The following is a 14,126-nucleotide window of genomic DNA, read 5'->3' on the forward strand; positions in this document are numbered from 1 at the left end:
CCCCTGCCTTACACCTAGGTAGTTCCAAGTTCCAACACACAAAAAGCCCTCGAAGCAAGACAAGGCTGGCAGGGCCTACAGAAATATGTCTCAATTTTGAGCGCTCGGATAACGCCATTCTCTCAGTCTTACGGTAGCGAGCAGGTCCCGAGTACCGCGGTGTGAACGAATTTGCATGTTTAGTCCGTCTTGGGGGACGGCAAAGCCCTTCCAAATCCTTGCCCTGCCTTATGTCTGTGTGTCTGCGTGCCGTGTATGTACCTAAGGTACCTGACTTTGTTCCACCGCAGTGAGACCTTAATACCTAATTACCCCAGCTCTCAAGCCTCAACCAGCTCCCTGGGCGGGCAAGCCTGCGATTTCCTACACATTTTAGCCCACTTGCAGCCCGTTTCTACCCCTCGAAAATTCCTACAACGTGCACTTGCTACGTAAGTTTAAGATACACGCATGAACACTCCTCCGGTCACACTGCTAACCCTTGTTTAGGCACATGTGCTCATGCAGCATCGTGGAACACCGCATGAAGAGAGACCTGGCTGGTTGGTCGATTCTTCAGCTTCAGCCCTAGCAGCGTAGGATGAAGCGTAAGAAATTTGAGTCGGCGTTCAACATACCTACATATGTACCTCACTTATTATCCCCCCTTCACTTTGTCATCTGAAGAAATCTCCCCCTTCTTAGTGTGTATCTTAGTGTGCCTTATATTAGTGTTTTTAGTGGCCTAACTGCCGGGTCGGGAAGGACCTTCGTTTCACCAACACAGTGTAAACGGTAAAAACTGGGGTCCCGTGCCTCCACAAAAGTTCCCTTTGTTCCTTTACCCGCATACGACCCCATTTTTGGCCTCTTACAACGTACTCCGGACTCCGTGTCCCCTTGGCTTTTTGCGCACTGGGAAGGATCCGTACCTACTTTCGTAACGTAAAAATGGGGCAACCTAGCTCAGGTCCAGTCTCCCCTTTTTTTTTTTCCTTTTCCTTCTCACAGTGATGCCTGCTGCGTACATACGTTGTGCAAATTTCCAATCCCTGCGCCGCCCATCCAATGATACGATCGATCGAAAAGGGATCCTTGCTTCAGTTCTTTCTTCTTCCTCGATCTTCCTGTACGGAGGTTATATACGTGTACGAAGGTAATGGAGAAATTACGCACGTATGTACATATACCTCGTTGGAAACCTGGGGGTGGATCTTTTTAGTGCCTACGGTACCTAGACGAAGAGAGAGATCCTCGCGCTTCGTTCTTCAGCAAGGCCGTCCGTTCGCAATGGAAGTGGTGGAAATAAGAATAAGTGTATTGTCGGTCAGCTGCCAAGCATACTAGAAGCCACCCCGTTCAATATTGCTCCTCCTAACTAAGTTACCTAGCCTCCGTTGCGGCCTTGTTTTTGACTGGTTACTAAATGGGCCGAATGCGGGAAAAGGAGCAGAACTGTACCGACTGTATGGAGTTCTGGCCCACTTCTCACGGCCTAGCGGCCTGATTATCCAGGTAGTGCGAATGTACGGTCGCGGCAGCCGCAGGGTCATTTCCTAAAGGTAACATCATCTCTTTAGTGCGGTACTCTACCTTACCTAGAGACGGGGACAACAGAACAGCTTTTTTAGGCTGCGGCTACCGCGGAGTGCGTTGTACTTAATTATGTACCTGGTGAGGTATGTTGTTCGTACAACGTACTTCGTACTTCGTACATTCATATTTCATGGTGGAAATGTCTTTATTTCTTCTACACGTGTAGAATCGAAGCACACCAACTCTTGGTCATACCTATCACATATTCAGACAGAACGAGATCGATCATATTTTCTTGACCCTTGTCCTTGGCAGATGCAACGCTGCACACTGAAACCTGGGGATGCTGGTGAGGAGCGGGGGAACCAGGGGGGAGTACTTCGTAATTACAGAGTAAGGTACGAAGTACATGGCGAACTCGAGGACGGACTACAGAGTACAACGTACATTCAACGTACCTACGGTAAGGTATCTTCTTCGTACATCCCCCATACAACAACAACGTTACGGGAAGGAAAGCCTCCTTACATAAAGTAAACACAGGCGGAGTGGCACAGCAGTCCTGAATAATGCCACGGACCTACCTTCTGGCTGTCGATCCGGATACCCCGTTGCAGCCCAGGTTGTACGCTCGGGCACGGGTAGACGCAAGTCTGGGAGATCATCCCATCTTTCCTTCGTACCTAGGTCGTACTCGACGTACACACTTCTGTACGTTGTACTCCGTTCGTACAAAGTACGAATGCACATGGCAAAGCTGGTCATTGTGTTTATATGAGGCCCCCTCGCAGCTCGCAGTACAACGTCTCATCGATTGTAATCTTGTTTATTCGGCTCAATTCAAATCCTGCTTCAAATTAATATACTTCATGCAGACAAGAATGAGGGGATGACACCTTGAAACCGCTTAAAAGCGAAAAGAGAAACCAGGAGAGAAAAAGAAGAAACAGAAGAAAAAGGGGAACAAGGGGGACAAGGGGAAAATAAGAAAACACACACCAACGCCGCCCGGTAATTCGGGACTGAGGTTACATTTATAGATCCGCCAGCGAGTTCTTTCATCGTCAGAGGAGCGCTTCGTCAGGGACTTGGTCAGGATGGAATGTAATCAACCTTACCTTATACCTTACAACGTAGTAGCATTGTCCAAGTCGTTCGCCAACGCTCGCCACCAACAAAACATCAACAGAGAAGGAGAGAGAGAGTATCACGGATATTACTTACATTACCTACCTTACCTTACTGTATTACCTACGGTACTTACATTACGGGGTACGGAGTATTTATCTCGTACTCATACCGACATATTCCTACTTTCCAGATGAATGACCAACTTTGCTTTTGCCGCACAGATGAGGGCGTACGCTAAATCTCCGCCTTTCCAATCATTCTGCATTGCCTCGTGTCCCCCGTGCGCAGAATCCAGGGGTCCCTTCTGAAGAACGGCCGGAATAATCCGATCCTTCTGCCCAGGGAGGGGGAAAAAAGAACAGAACAAAAAAAGAAAAAAAAGAGAGAGAAGAGGACGAACAAGTACTAAGAGTAAGAGAAACCCAGGAGATGCCGAACACCAAGCCAACAGGCCAAATTACTACATCTTCTTGGCCCCTTGGCGACATGAAAATACCACAGCCCTTCTTCGCCTCTTTTGCCTTCTTCCCCAGCTCGATTCTCCGGATTCCATACCGCGTTACACACGTGCCCTTCCCACCATCACTTCGCCGGACACACTCGCACCACTCACAGCCCTGCTCGTTCCCAGATGTGGATGCTTTTGATTATGACTACGGCTCGAACCGGCCACTTTAACCCTACATACTGTTCGGGCTAAAACAACAGCTGATAAACGGAGTATTTACAGCCTCCAAAAGTTCGTTCGGAGAGATGGATGTAAGAATCCTCCGATCTGATCACTAGTCGTAATGTGATGCCTTATGTCCTTTTTAGATACTAAGAACAATAGTACCGAACGCCTCGTAAGCAGTAATTCGTGCAATTCGCCTTGGATATCAAGAGCTACTGTACGTTATGGAGTTTTGATGAGCTCGTTGGTCGGAAAAGCACCCACTCGAGGGCAACCCACCCTCTATCTTGGGGGCTCTTGGGTGTGGATTCGATCTGTACGACAGAACGATTCGGAGAATCTGAAATATTGAGCGGGGTCTGCGGGTACGAATAAGCGGGCGTTGCCGCCCCAGGAGCTGTGCATGTTAATTATATTGTATATAACTCCCACGTTGCGACCACGCGTCGCTTCACTTACAACCCGCGAATCATCCCGTGGTCGTCAAGGGAACAAGCACGACGCCTTGCCTTCTTCTCACATTCTCCTCCTCCAGATCACGCAAGTCCGAAACGTTCGTCACAAGGCCTCCCCCCTCCCCCGCCAACATGCGTTTCTCCAACATCGTCGCCGCCGGCCTGGCATTGGGCTCTGGTCTGGTCGCCGCCGCCCCTACCGACCCGGTACCGACGACTGAAGTGGACTTGGAGAACCCCCAGACCATTGAGGACTTCCAGGCTCTGGCATTGAAGACTCTCCAGGAGGCAGAAGAATCGGGTGTCGCGAAGCGCAGCAATGGCTGTTCTCTGGCCAATGCCCGTCTCCGAAGGGACTGGTGAGTAGAGTGTTTTATTTTCTTTTTTATTTTCTTTTTTATTTATTTATTTTATTCATTTTCTTCTCGTTTTGGCCTTTCAATACCCTCTTCTTGATGCTTACTCGCCATCGCGCGCCTTCCAGGGAGCACATGTCCAAGTGCGAGAGAAAGGACTACATCAAGGCGGTCCAGTGCCTCTGGCGCCTCCCCACCCGCGCCCCCGAATTCTCGGCCGCCCAGAACTACTTCGACGACTTCGTCGCCATCCACCTCAGCCTGACCGACTTCATCCACGGCACCGGCAACTTCCTCACCTGGCACAGGTACCTCATGTTCCTCTGGGAGGAGACCCTCCGCAACGACTGCGGCTACAAGGGCGCCCTGCCCTACTGGAACTGGTTCAAGTACCAGGACAACCTGGCAGCGTCGCCCGTCTTCGATGGCAGCGACACCAGCTTGGGCGGAGATGGCGAGTACTTTGCCCACAACGGCAGTCTCGTTGGCGGAGGACGTGTCTGGCTCCCCTCCGGCGAGGGCGGTGGTGTAAGTGCTTTTTTTCTTTTCTCTTTTCTCTTTTCTCTTTTCATCCTCTTTCCAAGTTTCCCTCGCCATGGCTTGAACACCCAGTACTAAACCACATACCATCCTTACTAGTGCGTCAAGAGCGGCCCGTTCAAGGAGTAAGTTTCCTCGTCCCGCTTCTATACGACTAGAAATACAGACAAGTCAGACTGACGCCCGACAACCAGCTTCACCATCAACCTCGGCCCTATCCGCCCTGCCATGGACGGCTACCTGCCCCTGATGACCAACCAACTCGACTATAACCCCCGGTGCCAACGCCGCGACCTCACCAACGCCGCTTCGGCATACTTCACTGCTGAGAGCCTCTACGATATCCTCATGGGCGACCACTCGGCAACCATCGCCGCCTTCCAGGATGAGCTACAGGGTCCCCAGGGAACCCTTCGCCTGCAGTACGTACACACTTTTGCTTCATCTATTCCATGGCTGACCTCGCTTCTCTCCACACAGCGGCGCCGGCCATTACTCCATGGGCGGAGACGGCTCCGACGTCTTCACCTCGCTCAACGACCCCGCCTTCTACCAGCACCACGCCATGATCGACCGCGTCTACTGGATCTGGCAGGTCCTCCACCCCAGGGAAGCCGACACCATTGCCGGCACCCGCACCTTCCGCAACATGCCCCCGAGCCCCGACGCCACCGTCGATGATATCCTCGACATGGGCGTGCTCGGCCCCCACCTGCCCATCAAGTCCATGTTCGACACTCTCAGCGGCGAGCCCCTGTGCTATATTTACGTCTAGATAATTCAACTCCCAATGGATTGCATTCTTGGAGGCTGTGCCGACCTGGCAATGGCTCATTTGCGTCACATATAGAGAACATTCATGCGCACATACATTCCAAGTTAGTAATAATATAGAGAGCATCATACAGCCCAGTTTTAGTTCTCCATTGGGTGGTTTACCCGTCCAACTTGGTTGGACCCGTCGCCACGCCAAGTGTTTCTTCACACCCTCCCTATCTCTGAACCAGCCTCTCCTTGCGCTGTCTCCTCGCCAACCAAAGTACGGAATGGAACACCGCAAGCATGGTTCGCGTACCTAAAGCATACAATGTACAACGAACGCATGTATGCTTTGTCAGGCGGCCAAAAATAGGGGGACGTCCAGCCCTTGATACCACAGCGCTGGTATGCTCCGGTATCATGACCCAGGCAGGCTGTCATCTCCGTCCAACTTCATCAGCTGCTGCGCCGCAGGTAATTATCCCCTGGAAGCCGAGGGTTTCAACCCCTGTCTAGGCAGGCGGGTTTTACCACCCAGGATCACTACCGGGTGTCCCTACTATCAAAAACCCGGTTAATAAAACGACCCCGGTTTCTGGGACGTCTAGTCTCTTCCTCCACTTCCCAATGGGACTTTGGCAAGTTGCACAAGTGCTCTTCAGGTCCGATATGCCGAGTTTATGTTACATTATCATCTATCGGATTGCATTCTGCAGGGGCCAGGGCGGGCTGGATTTTCCCGGTTTGTATTATCATACTTCGCAGTTCATCACAGATGCCAGCTGGGGAAAAGAGGAAACAAGTTTAAAGTTCTTGACATCGTCTCAATTTGTTCGCGTCTGTTTCTAACCGGTTCATATGCTCCTTGACCTTGCGGTGGGTGTCACGAACAGAAAAGAGAAGCAAACAAGTGACGAATTTTCGCCTCATATGCCGGACCTATTTTTGATGACATGATGAACAATATCCTCTCTATCGTCGTTTTTATCCCGCCAAATCCAAATGCCCGTAAACGCCAATCCTCATCTCGTCATAAGACAACAAATCTTGCGTTGCTTTGGCGAGGGGCCCCCCCTTGTTACCACGTCTCAGCCTTGAGATATTTGTTCGCTTCGCTTTCGGGTTCATCCTTAACCCACTCTAGAACGCATGGCCTTGATGTGGAGGGCGATAGCCTGGTTGAGGTCGCGGACCATAGGGACTTGCCGGCGACTGGGGGCGAGACCCCCCACCGAACTGGCCGTGAGGTAGTGGCGGCATGGGGCCCAAAGGCGGTGGCGGTCCCTGTCGCATGCGGCCCGGAGGAGCAGGCATCGGCCTGTACCCACCGCCTTGCTGCGGTGGCATGGGCGCCCCACCATACGGCGGTTGCTGTTGCGGCCGAGGGAGCCCGTACGGGCCTGGCCCGCCGCCGCGACCCATGTTATTCGGCTGCCAGCCTGGTTGAGCGTAGATCGGCTGCGAATACCCTTGCTGCGGGAACGGGGGCTGTTGGTGCATCTGCTGTTGCTGTGGATGAGCTGCGTGCTGGACGGCTTGGTTGTTGAGTCCTTGCTTCATGTGCTGCCTCTCTCGCTCTCGAGCCTCGATTGTACCGAGCAGCCCACCGCCGGGAGACTGGGGCCTAGTGCCACCGCCTCCCCCGGCCACGTTGACAAGGGGCGCGCCCGTCATCCGTGCGATCTGCTCCTGTTCTCGTGCCGATAAGTGAGACGCCATCTCCCCCGAGCTTCCAATGTCTAGAGCGTGGTTGGCACCTCGAGAGCCTGGCCGCTGAAGCAGGTCAGCCGAGTTACGCCTCAGATGCGTCAAGAGATCCTGCGAAGAGCGTCGCCGGCCCACAAACGGCTCCGGAGTTTTCGACCGTCTCATGTAAGCTTGGTTGGACGGGGTACGGTTGTGTCCGCCCTGGCCGGCTCCCGGTTGCCGGAGCCCCCGCCCAGCGTCATCCATATCGTCGGCGTTATGACGAGCCGCCATGGCAGGAGAGTAAGGTTGGTGGCCATCAGGATTCACCAGTGTAGCCGGTTGCTTTCGCGGACTGGCACCATAATTCATGGTAGGACCAAAGTTGACATCCGGAATGTCGTAACCAGCGTTCGGGACTGGCGGCACGGGAGGCTCGCTACCAACCGTCTTCAGCACGCCCGCCCGAGGTCGATCCACCGATTCCTGAGTCTCGCTAGACTTATGAGTGCTGGCATAGTCCGGGCTGGTAACGGAGGAACCGTCATCATAACGACTACTCGCAACGCTTCGCTCACTGAACTGGCGGTGAATTGGTTGCTCCGAAGCCGGTGTCCTTCCGCCCACTGGCTTGCGATGAATGGGCGGAGACGTCTCCAGCTGGCCTCCCCGGGCGGCTGATGCGTCGGCCGTTGTGGTGTGCGGTCGCTGATCCCGGAACTGAGGCGGTGGCTGTCCGTAACCTCGACCTCTCGTCTCCGGTGTGGGTACACGGCCAGGCCCGCCCATGGGAGGTGTTCGGGCTCCATCCGGGCGGGAAAAGTTGTTGTACGGTGGCTGCAGAGGACCGCCGCCTGGGCCGCCCTGTTGATAGTTGGGAGGCATGGGGCTGTGGGGCCCAGGGTTCGGCGGAGGGCCATACCCGGGCTGAGCTAGCTGGGGCCTAGACATTTGTTGATTCAAGAGCGGGATCGCAGGGAGCGCGGAGCCGGGGGGCCTCATAGCTTCATTGGGTCCGTTCTCGTTAGCATTGGCTCCTATAGGGCTGGCGTGAGGATGTACCGATGGTTGCGCGAACGCGGCATTGTCCCCGTCCCTTCTCCCTTCGGAATGAGGGCCGCCAGGATGGTCTCCGCTTGGGAGCGCGAGCCCGCCAGCCTTGACCATGTGAGACAAGGTGGAATTGGAAAGCCGGCTGTTGGCCTTTCGAAGATCAGGAGAGTGGTATGGCTTGCTCACCGGCCTGGACCGGGGTCCGTGGTTAAATGCTGGAGGCTGGGATACCGGCTCTGGGGTCTGCAGGTTGCGCAGGGTCTCGAGCGGAGGCGGGGTATTGCGAGAGAGCTGCTCGTCGTCTGAGCTCATTCCTTCCAGGGTTCCAGCCCTATCACGCATGATACTCCTCATGGCGATGGGCTGGCGTTGGCCATTTGCGTTCATATACGGGTCGTTGTCAAACCCTCCTACGGGTTGCGGACGGAAAGCGCCGTAGCCGTGCGTGTTAGGGCCCGATGGGTTGGCAGTATTCATGGCTGATGGCCCCTCGTCGGCGAATCCAACGCGGGGTTTTGGTTGCTGGCTGGGCGACCCGTTCCCGGCGCTGAGGCGGTTGCTGAGGCGACTGTTACTCCTGCTGTTGTTCCTGCTGTGCGATTTGGGCTCGGGCGAATCGTCCATCGAGTTCATCTTCTGTCCGGTGAGTTCCTTGAGTTGCTTTCGCCACTCCCGCTCGGACCAAGAGGAGCTCCCTTCGGTCAATATTAAGCCGGACACATCTTGAATGTCCATATAGCCGTATCTCTTGCTCTTGGGCATGGCGAACATGAGTGACCTCGGATCCAGGACGCTGGCAACAAGCCGCCCGGGACGACCGTAGAGGTTGAAGGTATCCCACGTCGGAAAGAGAAAACGAAGAAGCATTTCGAAACCGCTAACCATGGGGTGGTTTTCCGGCATGATGAAAACAAATCCCTCCGTTGAAGAAGGCGGTTCCGAGTGGATGGTGATATTGCCCTCAATCTTGAGAAGCGTCGAAGCATCCACGAGCGACTTGGCCTGAGGGTAAATGGCATACGCAGAGTACGAATCGGTAATCGAAGCGATCGGCTTGGCTTTCTTCTGCTTCTTACCCTCCACTTTCGTGTCGTAGAACTTGATATCGCCCTTGAGATTCGGCACGGGTGAGCGGTCGTATGGCGACCGCTTCTTCAGCTCCTTCAGTTGTTTCTGATATTCCTTCTCGTCGGGCGGTGTGATAACACACCAGCACCGCCGCCAAGGAACTCCAGCGCCAAATCGAACCCTGACCCATTCTTCCGTCTTGAACTTCGCTCTTTCCATGACGATATTAATATTGTTGAGGGTCTTGCCCTTGCCGGCAATTAGAGCGCCCGTATAGGCTTCCTGCAAAGTAGAGTGCTCGTACATGGCTAGACGAATGCCGGCCGTCCATTGGATGAGTGACTGGTGGGAGTTGAAGTGGAGGAGATATCGGTTCCTGCCTGCGGTAGAGATACTGAGGATGTTCTGCAAGGGTTGTTCGTCGTTCGACCTCGTAGGAAGCGATTCAATCTGCCACGATGCCCAGATTTCCGTCAGCTAGTAGTCCATATAACTGCACATATCGAAGTAACCTAATAAAAAAGGTCCGGCCGTGGTGCCGGCAGCAATGGGGGGCTGAGCGGAATGGCGTGATTTGCAGCAACACATACCATTTTGATAGAGGCGTCCGTCAGGTTAATGAATTTTGGCAGCACTTCACCGTCTTCGCCAGCTGCATCGAGCTCAGCGGCATCCCAGAGGGATAGGACCGTGCCGACGAGCTGGGCGAAACATTCTGTCCAGGTGCGATCTGGGTTGGGACGGCCCTCTGAGATGCACATGTCAGACTTCAATGCCACGAGGGAAAATATCCAGACGAGCACGTGTTTGATGAGGGTAACCCCTGAATGGGGCAAAACTGCCGAAGGGAAGGGGGGCAAGAGGCAGGTGACGAAGGGTGAGGAAACGCACGTGTATTTTGGTCGTCAAGCTTTAGGAAATAACCCTCCTGGTATAGCTTGTTCGCATGGCTGTTGAGGAACGTGAAGATGGGCTGTAGCTCCGGAATGGTGTCCTCGGTGACATCCATGAGGGGCGGTTGGTATGTCTGTACAAGCGAGAGTGGGCGGTTGCTGTTGTTCCTTGGGCGACGACGGCCAGTGGAAGGGCTTCCCGATGTACTTAAAGGCGATCCGTTGACAGGTGACGCATCAGAATCGGGCGCCGAGCGAACCTGAGTTCTGGGCGGAGTGCTGGGGCGCTGGCCAAAAGAACTTGATGGCAGGTCCGAGGTGGGAAGAACTGGAAATGGCTCCGGGTCTGGCTGGGCAGCGGCAGGCCGAGGCTTGGCGGCGTCGGATATGCTGGAAACCTTGTTGTTCCTGGAGGCTCGATACTGATTGTTGTCGTCAGAACCGGCGAGGAAAACTGGCGAATCGTCGCGGGGCGGAGAGGAGGCCGGCGTCGAGGTGGTTAAAGAGGAAGAGGGAGAGGAAAACGGAGATTTGGACAGATCGCGGTGACTGCCAGAAAACTGGGACATAAACGACAGGACTATCCAGGTTGGGAGATCAGTTAGTCGTAAGCACCCTCCATACGTCCCATCAAGTACTCTGTACTCCGTAGCCCTCCCGTGTCAGGGAACAATCGGCATTACACAAGGGGATGCGAGATAATAATTGGCCAAGGAGGAAAAGAGAGAAAGAACAACTGAAGAGGGGGGATTCTGAAGTGGGGAGTGCGACGCAGGTGGAAGGAGCAAGGGTCAGAAGTGGAAAGGACGCCAGCAATAAATAGTACACACGATAGTACCTAGAATTAATGGGAAGACCGTTACGGAAGAAAGAGCCACTAATTGCTAGCGGACTGCGCTGAGGGTGGATGCGTTACAGGTACCTTATGAAGTACTGTAAGCTGATGTGTCCCACAACGCTTCCCAGGACCTCCTAGGTACATGTGCGTTGTGCGAGTGCAAGTCTGTGTGTGCGTATGTGTGCAAGGTAAGGTAGGTATAAGTGTAGCGTGGTGGGCTGCCACCAAAGGACGCGGCGTACGGAGTACCGGCATCCGTATGGACACCTCATCTCATACGGGAAGCATGTGGCATGTAGGTTGCGTATTACAAAGAGGCTGAGTAAACCATCCCCCAAAATACCAATGGTGCTGAGAGGTTCTTGCTGGATCTGTGTGGTACCACAATTTCGCGCTGACGACTTGGTCTGGGAAGGGTATGGCCAGATAACCAGACCCTGCTTCGTTTGGCGCCAATGAACGGTGGGACAGCAGACCCGACATCGTCCAGTGGGGTCCAGGCTAGTGGGAGATTGGGCAAGGGGTTGAGATCGCTGCAACATATCTGACGTGCCCGGGGAACGGTAACTCCCTTTCGCACCCTGTTCCGTGCCACAACCTCACCGACTTGGACCCCCCCTTGTCACCGTAGAGTGACCGTCGGGGTGTGACGACATCCCAAGAATTCTCGAGCGTTACCTGGGATGCCCCCAGCCTCTCCAAATATGTTTCCCTGCACTTGCAACAAAACGAGAGGATTCAACACAGAAAACTTGCAATTTTCCAAGTCCGGCGGCGAGGGATCATCATGGATGACGTGGGGCTAAGAAAAAAAAAAGAAAAAGGAGAGGAGAGGAGAAAGAAACGTAAAGTAAGTCTCAGAACAAGAGAAGGGGGGAGGGACGGAATAACCTAGCGGGGGAAAAACAGGAAGAGAAAAAGGAAGGAAAAAGGGAAGAAAGGAAGGAAAAAGAAAAGGAATACGAGGGCACCGCCATAGCAACAGCCAAAACCATACCTCGTTTGCGACCTGTCCCCTTTGTGCCCGAGCCGGTCGAATCGGTGCTCATGAGCCTCATCTCCGGTGAGCGTATCGGGCGGGATCAATGGGTACCTAGGGGAGAGGAGCCGCAGTTGGGTGTCTCGGATTCTTCGGATGCTCGAATTCGGAGGAATGTTGACGCGTTTCCAGGAAGAATGAGATGTCGATGAGGCGATGTGAGTCCGAGAGTGAAACCGCGACGAGAAAGATGGCGAAGAGGAAGGAGGAAGAGAGGAGGCGAGGCGCTCAAGAATGGCGGGATATGTTGATAAAGGAGAGTATGAGATATAGAAGATGAAAGGGAGGAATCCAAACGGAACTTAGGTCGCCTGTAATAACAAAGCATCCGTGGAACAAACGGGGATGAGTAAGGTTAAAGTAAACCGATCTAGATGCAACCAGCAGAAAACACGCCGCTTTGTATTCTCGGCTTCCAATAGCGGTCAATGGTGGAAGACGTAATCTGGCGGTACTGAGTAACGAGTTCAAGTCTTGTTAGTGCGGGCCCCAAAGAGAAGAGAAGTGACAACGCCCCGGGCGAGAATGAATGACTCGGGCATCTCTTCCTCATCGACTCGTAATGTACGCATATGCCAAGGGCCAAGGTTAAGGCTGGGTACGACTTACACAGCTTTGCGTCCGATAGACAAGTCTATACACTCACCTGGTGTTCTTGGTCTGAATTACTCTCTCGTAAACCGCACCGTACCGACAGGCCAGGCCACCCAAGCTGATGGAGGTCTTTTAGGTTATTCCCAGAAGAAGAAAAGTCGATCGGGACGAATGACCTCGTGAATCTGCGAGAGACCTAGGAGGCTAGGACAAGACTCGGGTTCCAGCGACGCCGGAAATGCAGCGGGTGGTCTCACAGTATCTTGGTGCTGAGGAGTAACTAATGATGCAAGTAACAGGATTATCGAAAGAAATCCATAGTTCGTCAGAGGAGAAGCTTTTGGGAATAGGGAGAACATCCAGATCAGGACTGTTAAGTCAAATGTACGAAGTATTTATTCGTCCCGACGGGATCTAGGTACGGATAAGCACGGATCTCATCACAGACGAGCTCCCGCAGATACATCGTAATACTCCGTTACCGCATGTCTTCTTTTCGCCGTCTCATCCAGTTGTTAAGACCTTCCAACCAATAAATAGGTTCCCGGATTACGCAGGCACATGTACAACATTCTGGGCCGCGGGTGCCCCCATATGTCCGGAGAATGCACGGATGTGGCTTACCTACCCCAGGAATAGACGATCGGCCAGTCAGAGGACGGGCAGGACATTATTAAATACAGCTTGGTGTCCCGTATTCGCTTAGTCAAGGGTGTGGAATCAAGACAACAACTCGTATGCGCCTGCCACTCCGTGAAGATGGATGCCTCCCAGCCGAAGAATCGGCATTGTTTTCCCCTTCTTTTGGTTCGGGGGGGTTTTTTTTTCTTTTTTTTTTTTTTTTCTTTGCAGAGTCAGCAAAGCTGATTATGTCTCATGGAAGTGCTCAGCAGGAGGTATTAGTCGCTATGTCCCACCACGTGGTCCGTCCTTCGTACGAAGTGCACCATTTCCATTCAGTTCATTGGTCTGCATCGGTACATGTAGGTACATACTGCGTAGATGGGCCTGGACAAGTTCCATATCAACCGGTTAATAATAAAAGACGATTACGGGTTTGGGCGGCAGTTTGTGACAAGCGGCTAGCCCGGGGCGCTCGGGTTGGCAAGCCGCTCCTGTCTTTGCCCCGAAAAGGGACTGGATGGCAGTGCGCCTCTCTGAAACAGACTGGGGATAAACAGATCCGGCATTACATGCACGAGAAGAATGATCGTAGCAAAATACGATGGAAATAGTGTAGTGCGGTGACGCCGCGGGCATAGGACAGACGCATCAGCGCGTCGCTTGTCCACAGTCGTGGCGGCAACGGACTCTTGGCCCATCGAGTGGCTGGCTTGGGAAAATGCTCCACCGTATCTCCACCTGCCGGGGTTTCTCGAGGGTCTGGGGAGAGAGGAATGGGAAGATGCGGGTTTCGCTTTCGAGAAGGGGGAGCGATGAACGAATGAACGAATGAACGAATGAACGAATGAACGAATGAACGAATGAACGAATGAACGAATGAACGAATGAACGAATGAACGAAT

General features: G+C 53.4%; 6 protein-coding genes across 6 annotated transcripts in view; 4 read left to right on the plus strand and 2 right to left on the minus strand.

The window, feature by feature from the left end:
- The first annotated feature begins 204 nt into the window (after positions 1-204).
- On the plus strand, positions 205-550 carry SODALDRAFT_331977 (hypothetical protein). The gene has a single exon (XM_028611594.1). The coding sequence runs from the start codon at positions 256-258 to the stop codon at positions 433-435; it is 180 nt and encodes a 59-aa protein (XP_028467654.1). The 5' UTR covers positions 205-255; the 3' UTR covers positions 436-550.
- Positions 551-956: 406 nt separating this feature from the next.
- On the plus strand, positions 957-1,361 carry SODALDRAFT_139261 (hypothetical protein). Its single transcript, XM_028606776.1, has one exon. It carries the CDS (start codon positions 1,048-1,050, stop codon positions 1,324-1,326), a length of 279 nt encoding a protein of 92 aa, XP_028467655.1. The 5' UTR covers positions 957-1,047; the 3' UTR covers positions 1,327-1,361.
- A 2,904-nt stretch (positions 1,362-4,265) lies between these two features.
- On the plus strand, positions 4,266-5,445 carry SODALDRAFT_275126 (Di-copper centre-containing protein; the record flags this gene model as incomplete). The annotated part of the gene is made up of 4 exons (XM_028607964.1): positions 4,266-4,658; positions 4,770-4,795; positions 4,865-5,092; positions 5,151-5,445. The coding sequence occupies 4 exons, from the start codon at positions 4,266-4,268 to the stop codon at positions 5,443-5,445; spliced, it is 942 nt and encodes a 313-aa protein (XP_028467656.1).
- A 1,124-nt stretch (positions 5,446-6,569) lies between these two features.
- SODALDRAFT_275290 (hypothetical protein) lies at positions 6,570-10,245 on the minus strand (the record flags this gene model as incomplete). Its single annotated transcript, XM_028607973.1, has 3 exons — positions 6,570-9,686; positions 9,827-9,984; positions 10,128-10,245. 3 exons carry the CDS (start codon positions 10,243-10,245, stop codon positions 6,570-6,572), a joined length of 3,393 nt encoding a protein of 1,130 aa, XP_028467657.1.
- A 1,387-nt stretch (positions 10,246-11,632) lies between these two features.
- On the plus strand, positions 11,633-12,196 carry SODALDRAFT_139374 (hypothetical protein). The gene is made up of 2 exons (XM_028606777.1): positions 11,633-11,817; positions 11,877-12,196. The coding sequence occupies exons 1-2, from the start codon at positions 11,755-11,757 to the stop codon at positions 12,156-12,158; spliced, it is 345 nt and encodes a 114-aa protein (XP_028467658.1). The 5' UTR covers positions 11,633-11,754; the 3' UTR covers positions 12,159-12,196.
- Positions 12,197-13,543: 1,347 nt separating this feature from the next.
- Positions 13,544-14,126, minus strand: part of SODALDRAFT_377769 (hypothetical protein) — a 2,972-nt gene continuing 2,389 nt past the window's right edge. Inside the window, exons 11-13 of the mRNA XM_028614930.1 lie at positions 13,825-13,983; positions 13,677-13,757; positions 13,544-13,608 (exon numbers count right to left, since the gene is read on the minus strand). Of these exons, the coding sequence (XP_028467659.1) occupies positions 13,562-13,608; positions 13,677-13,757; positions 13,825-13,983 (287 nt within the window). The 3' untranslated portion in view covers positions 13,544-13,561. The remainder of the gene's footprint in view (positions 13,609-13,676; positions 13,758-13,824; positions 13,984-14,126) is intronic.

This window comes from Sodiomyces alkalinus, assembly GCF_003711515.1.
Source record: "Sodiomyces alkalinus F11 unplaced genomic scaffold SODALscaffold_3, whole genome shotgun sequence".
In the NCBI taxonomy this organism is placed as follows: Eukaryota; Fungi; Ascomycota; class Sordariomycetes; order Glomerellales; family Plectosphaerellaceae; genus Sodiomyces; species Sodiomyces alkalinus.

Bases quoted from the DNA above. Each gene is read 5' to 3' on its own strand.
- SODALDRAFT_331977 (XM_028611594.1), top strand. From the start codon at position 256: ATGTACCTAAGGTACCTGACTTTGTTCCACCGCAGTGAGACCTTAATA.
- SODALDRAFT_139261 (XM_028606776.1), top strand. From the start codon at position 1,048: ATGATACGATCGATCGAAAAGGGATCCTTGCTTCAGTTCTTTCTTCTT.
- SODALDRAFT_139374 (XM_028606777.1), top strand. From the start codon at position 11,755: ATGGATGACGTGGGGCTAAGAAAAAAAAAAGAAAAAGGAGAGGAGAGG. The intron at 11,818-11,876 runs GTAAGTCTCAGA...GGGGAAAAACAG, and splicing joins AGAGGAGAAAGAAACGTAAA to GAAGAGAAAAAGGAAGGAAA.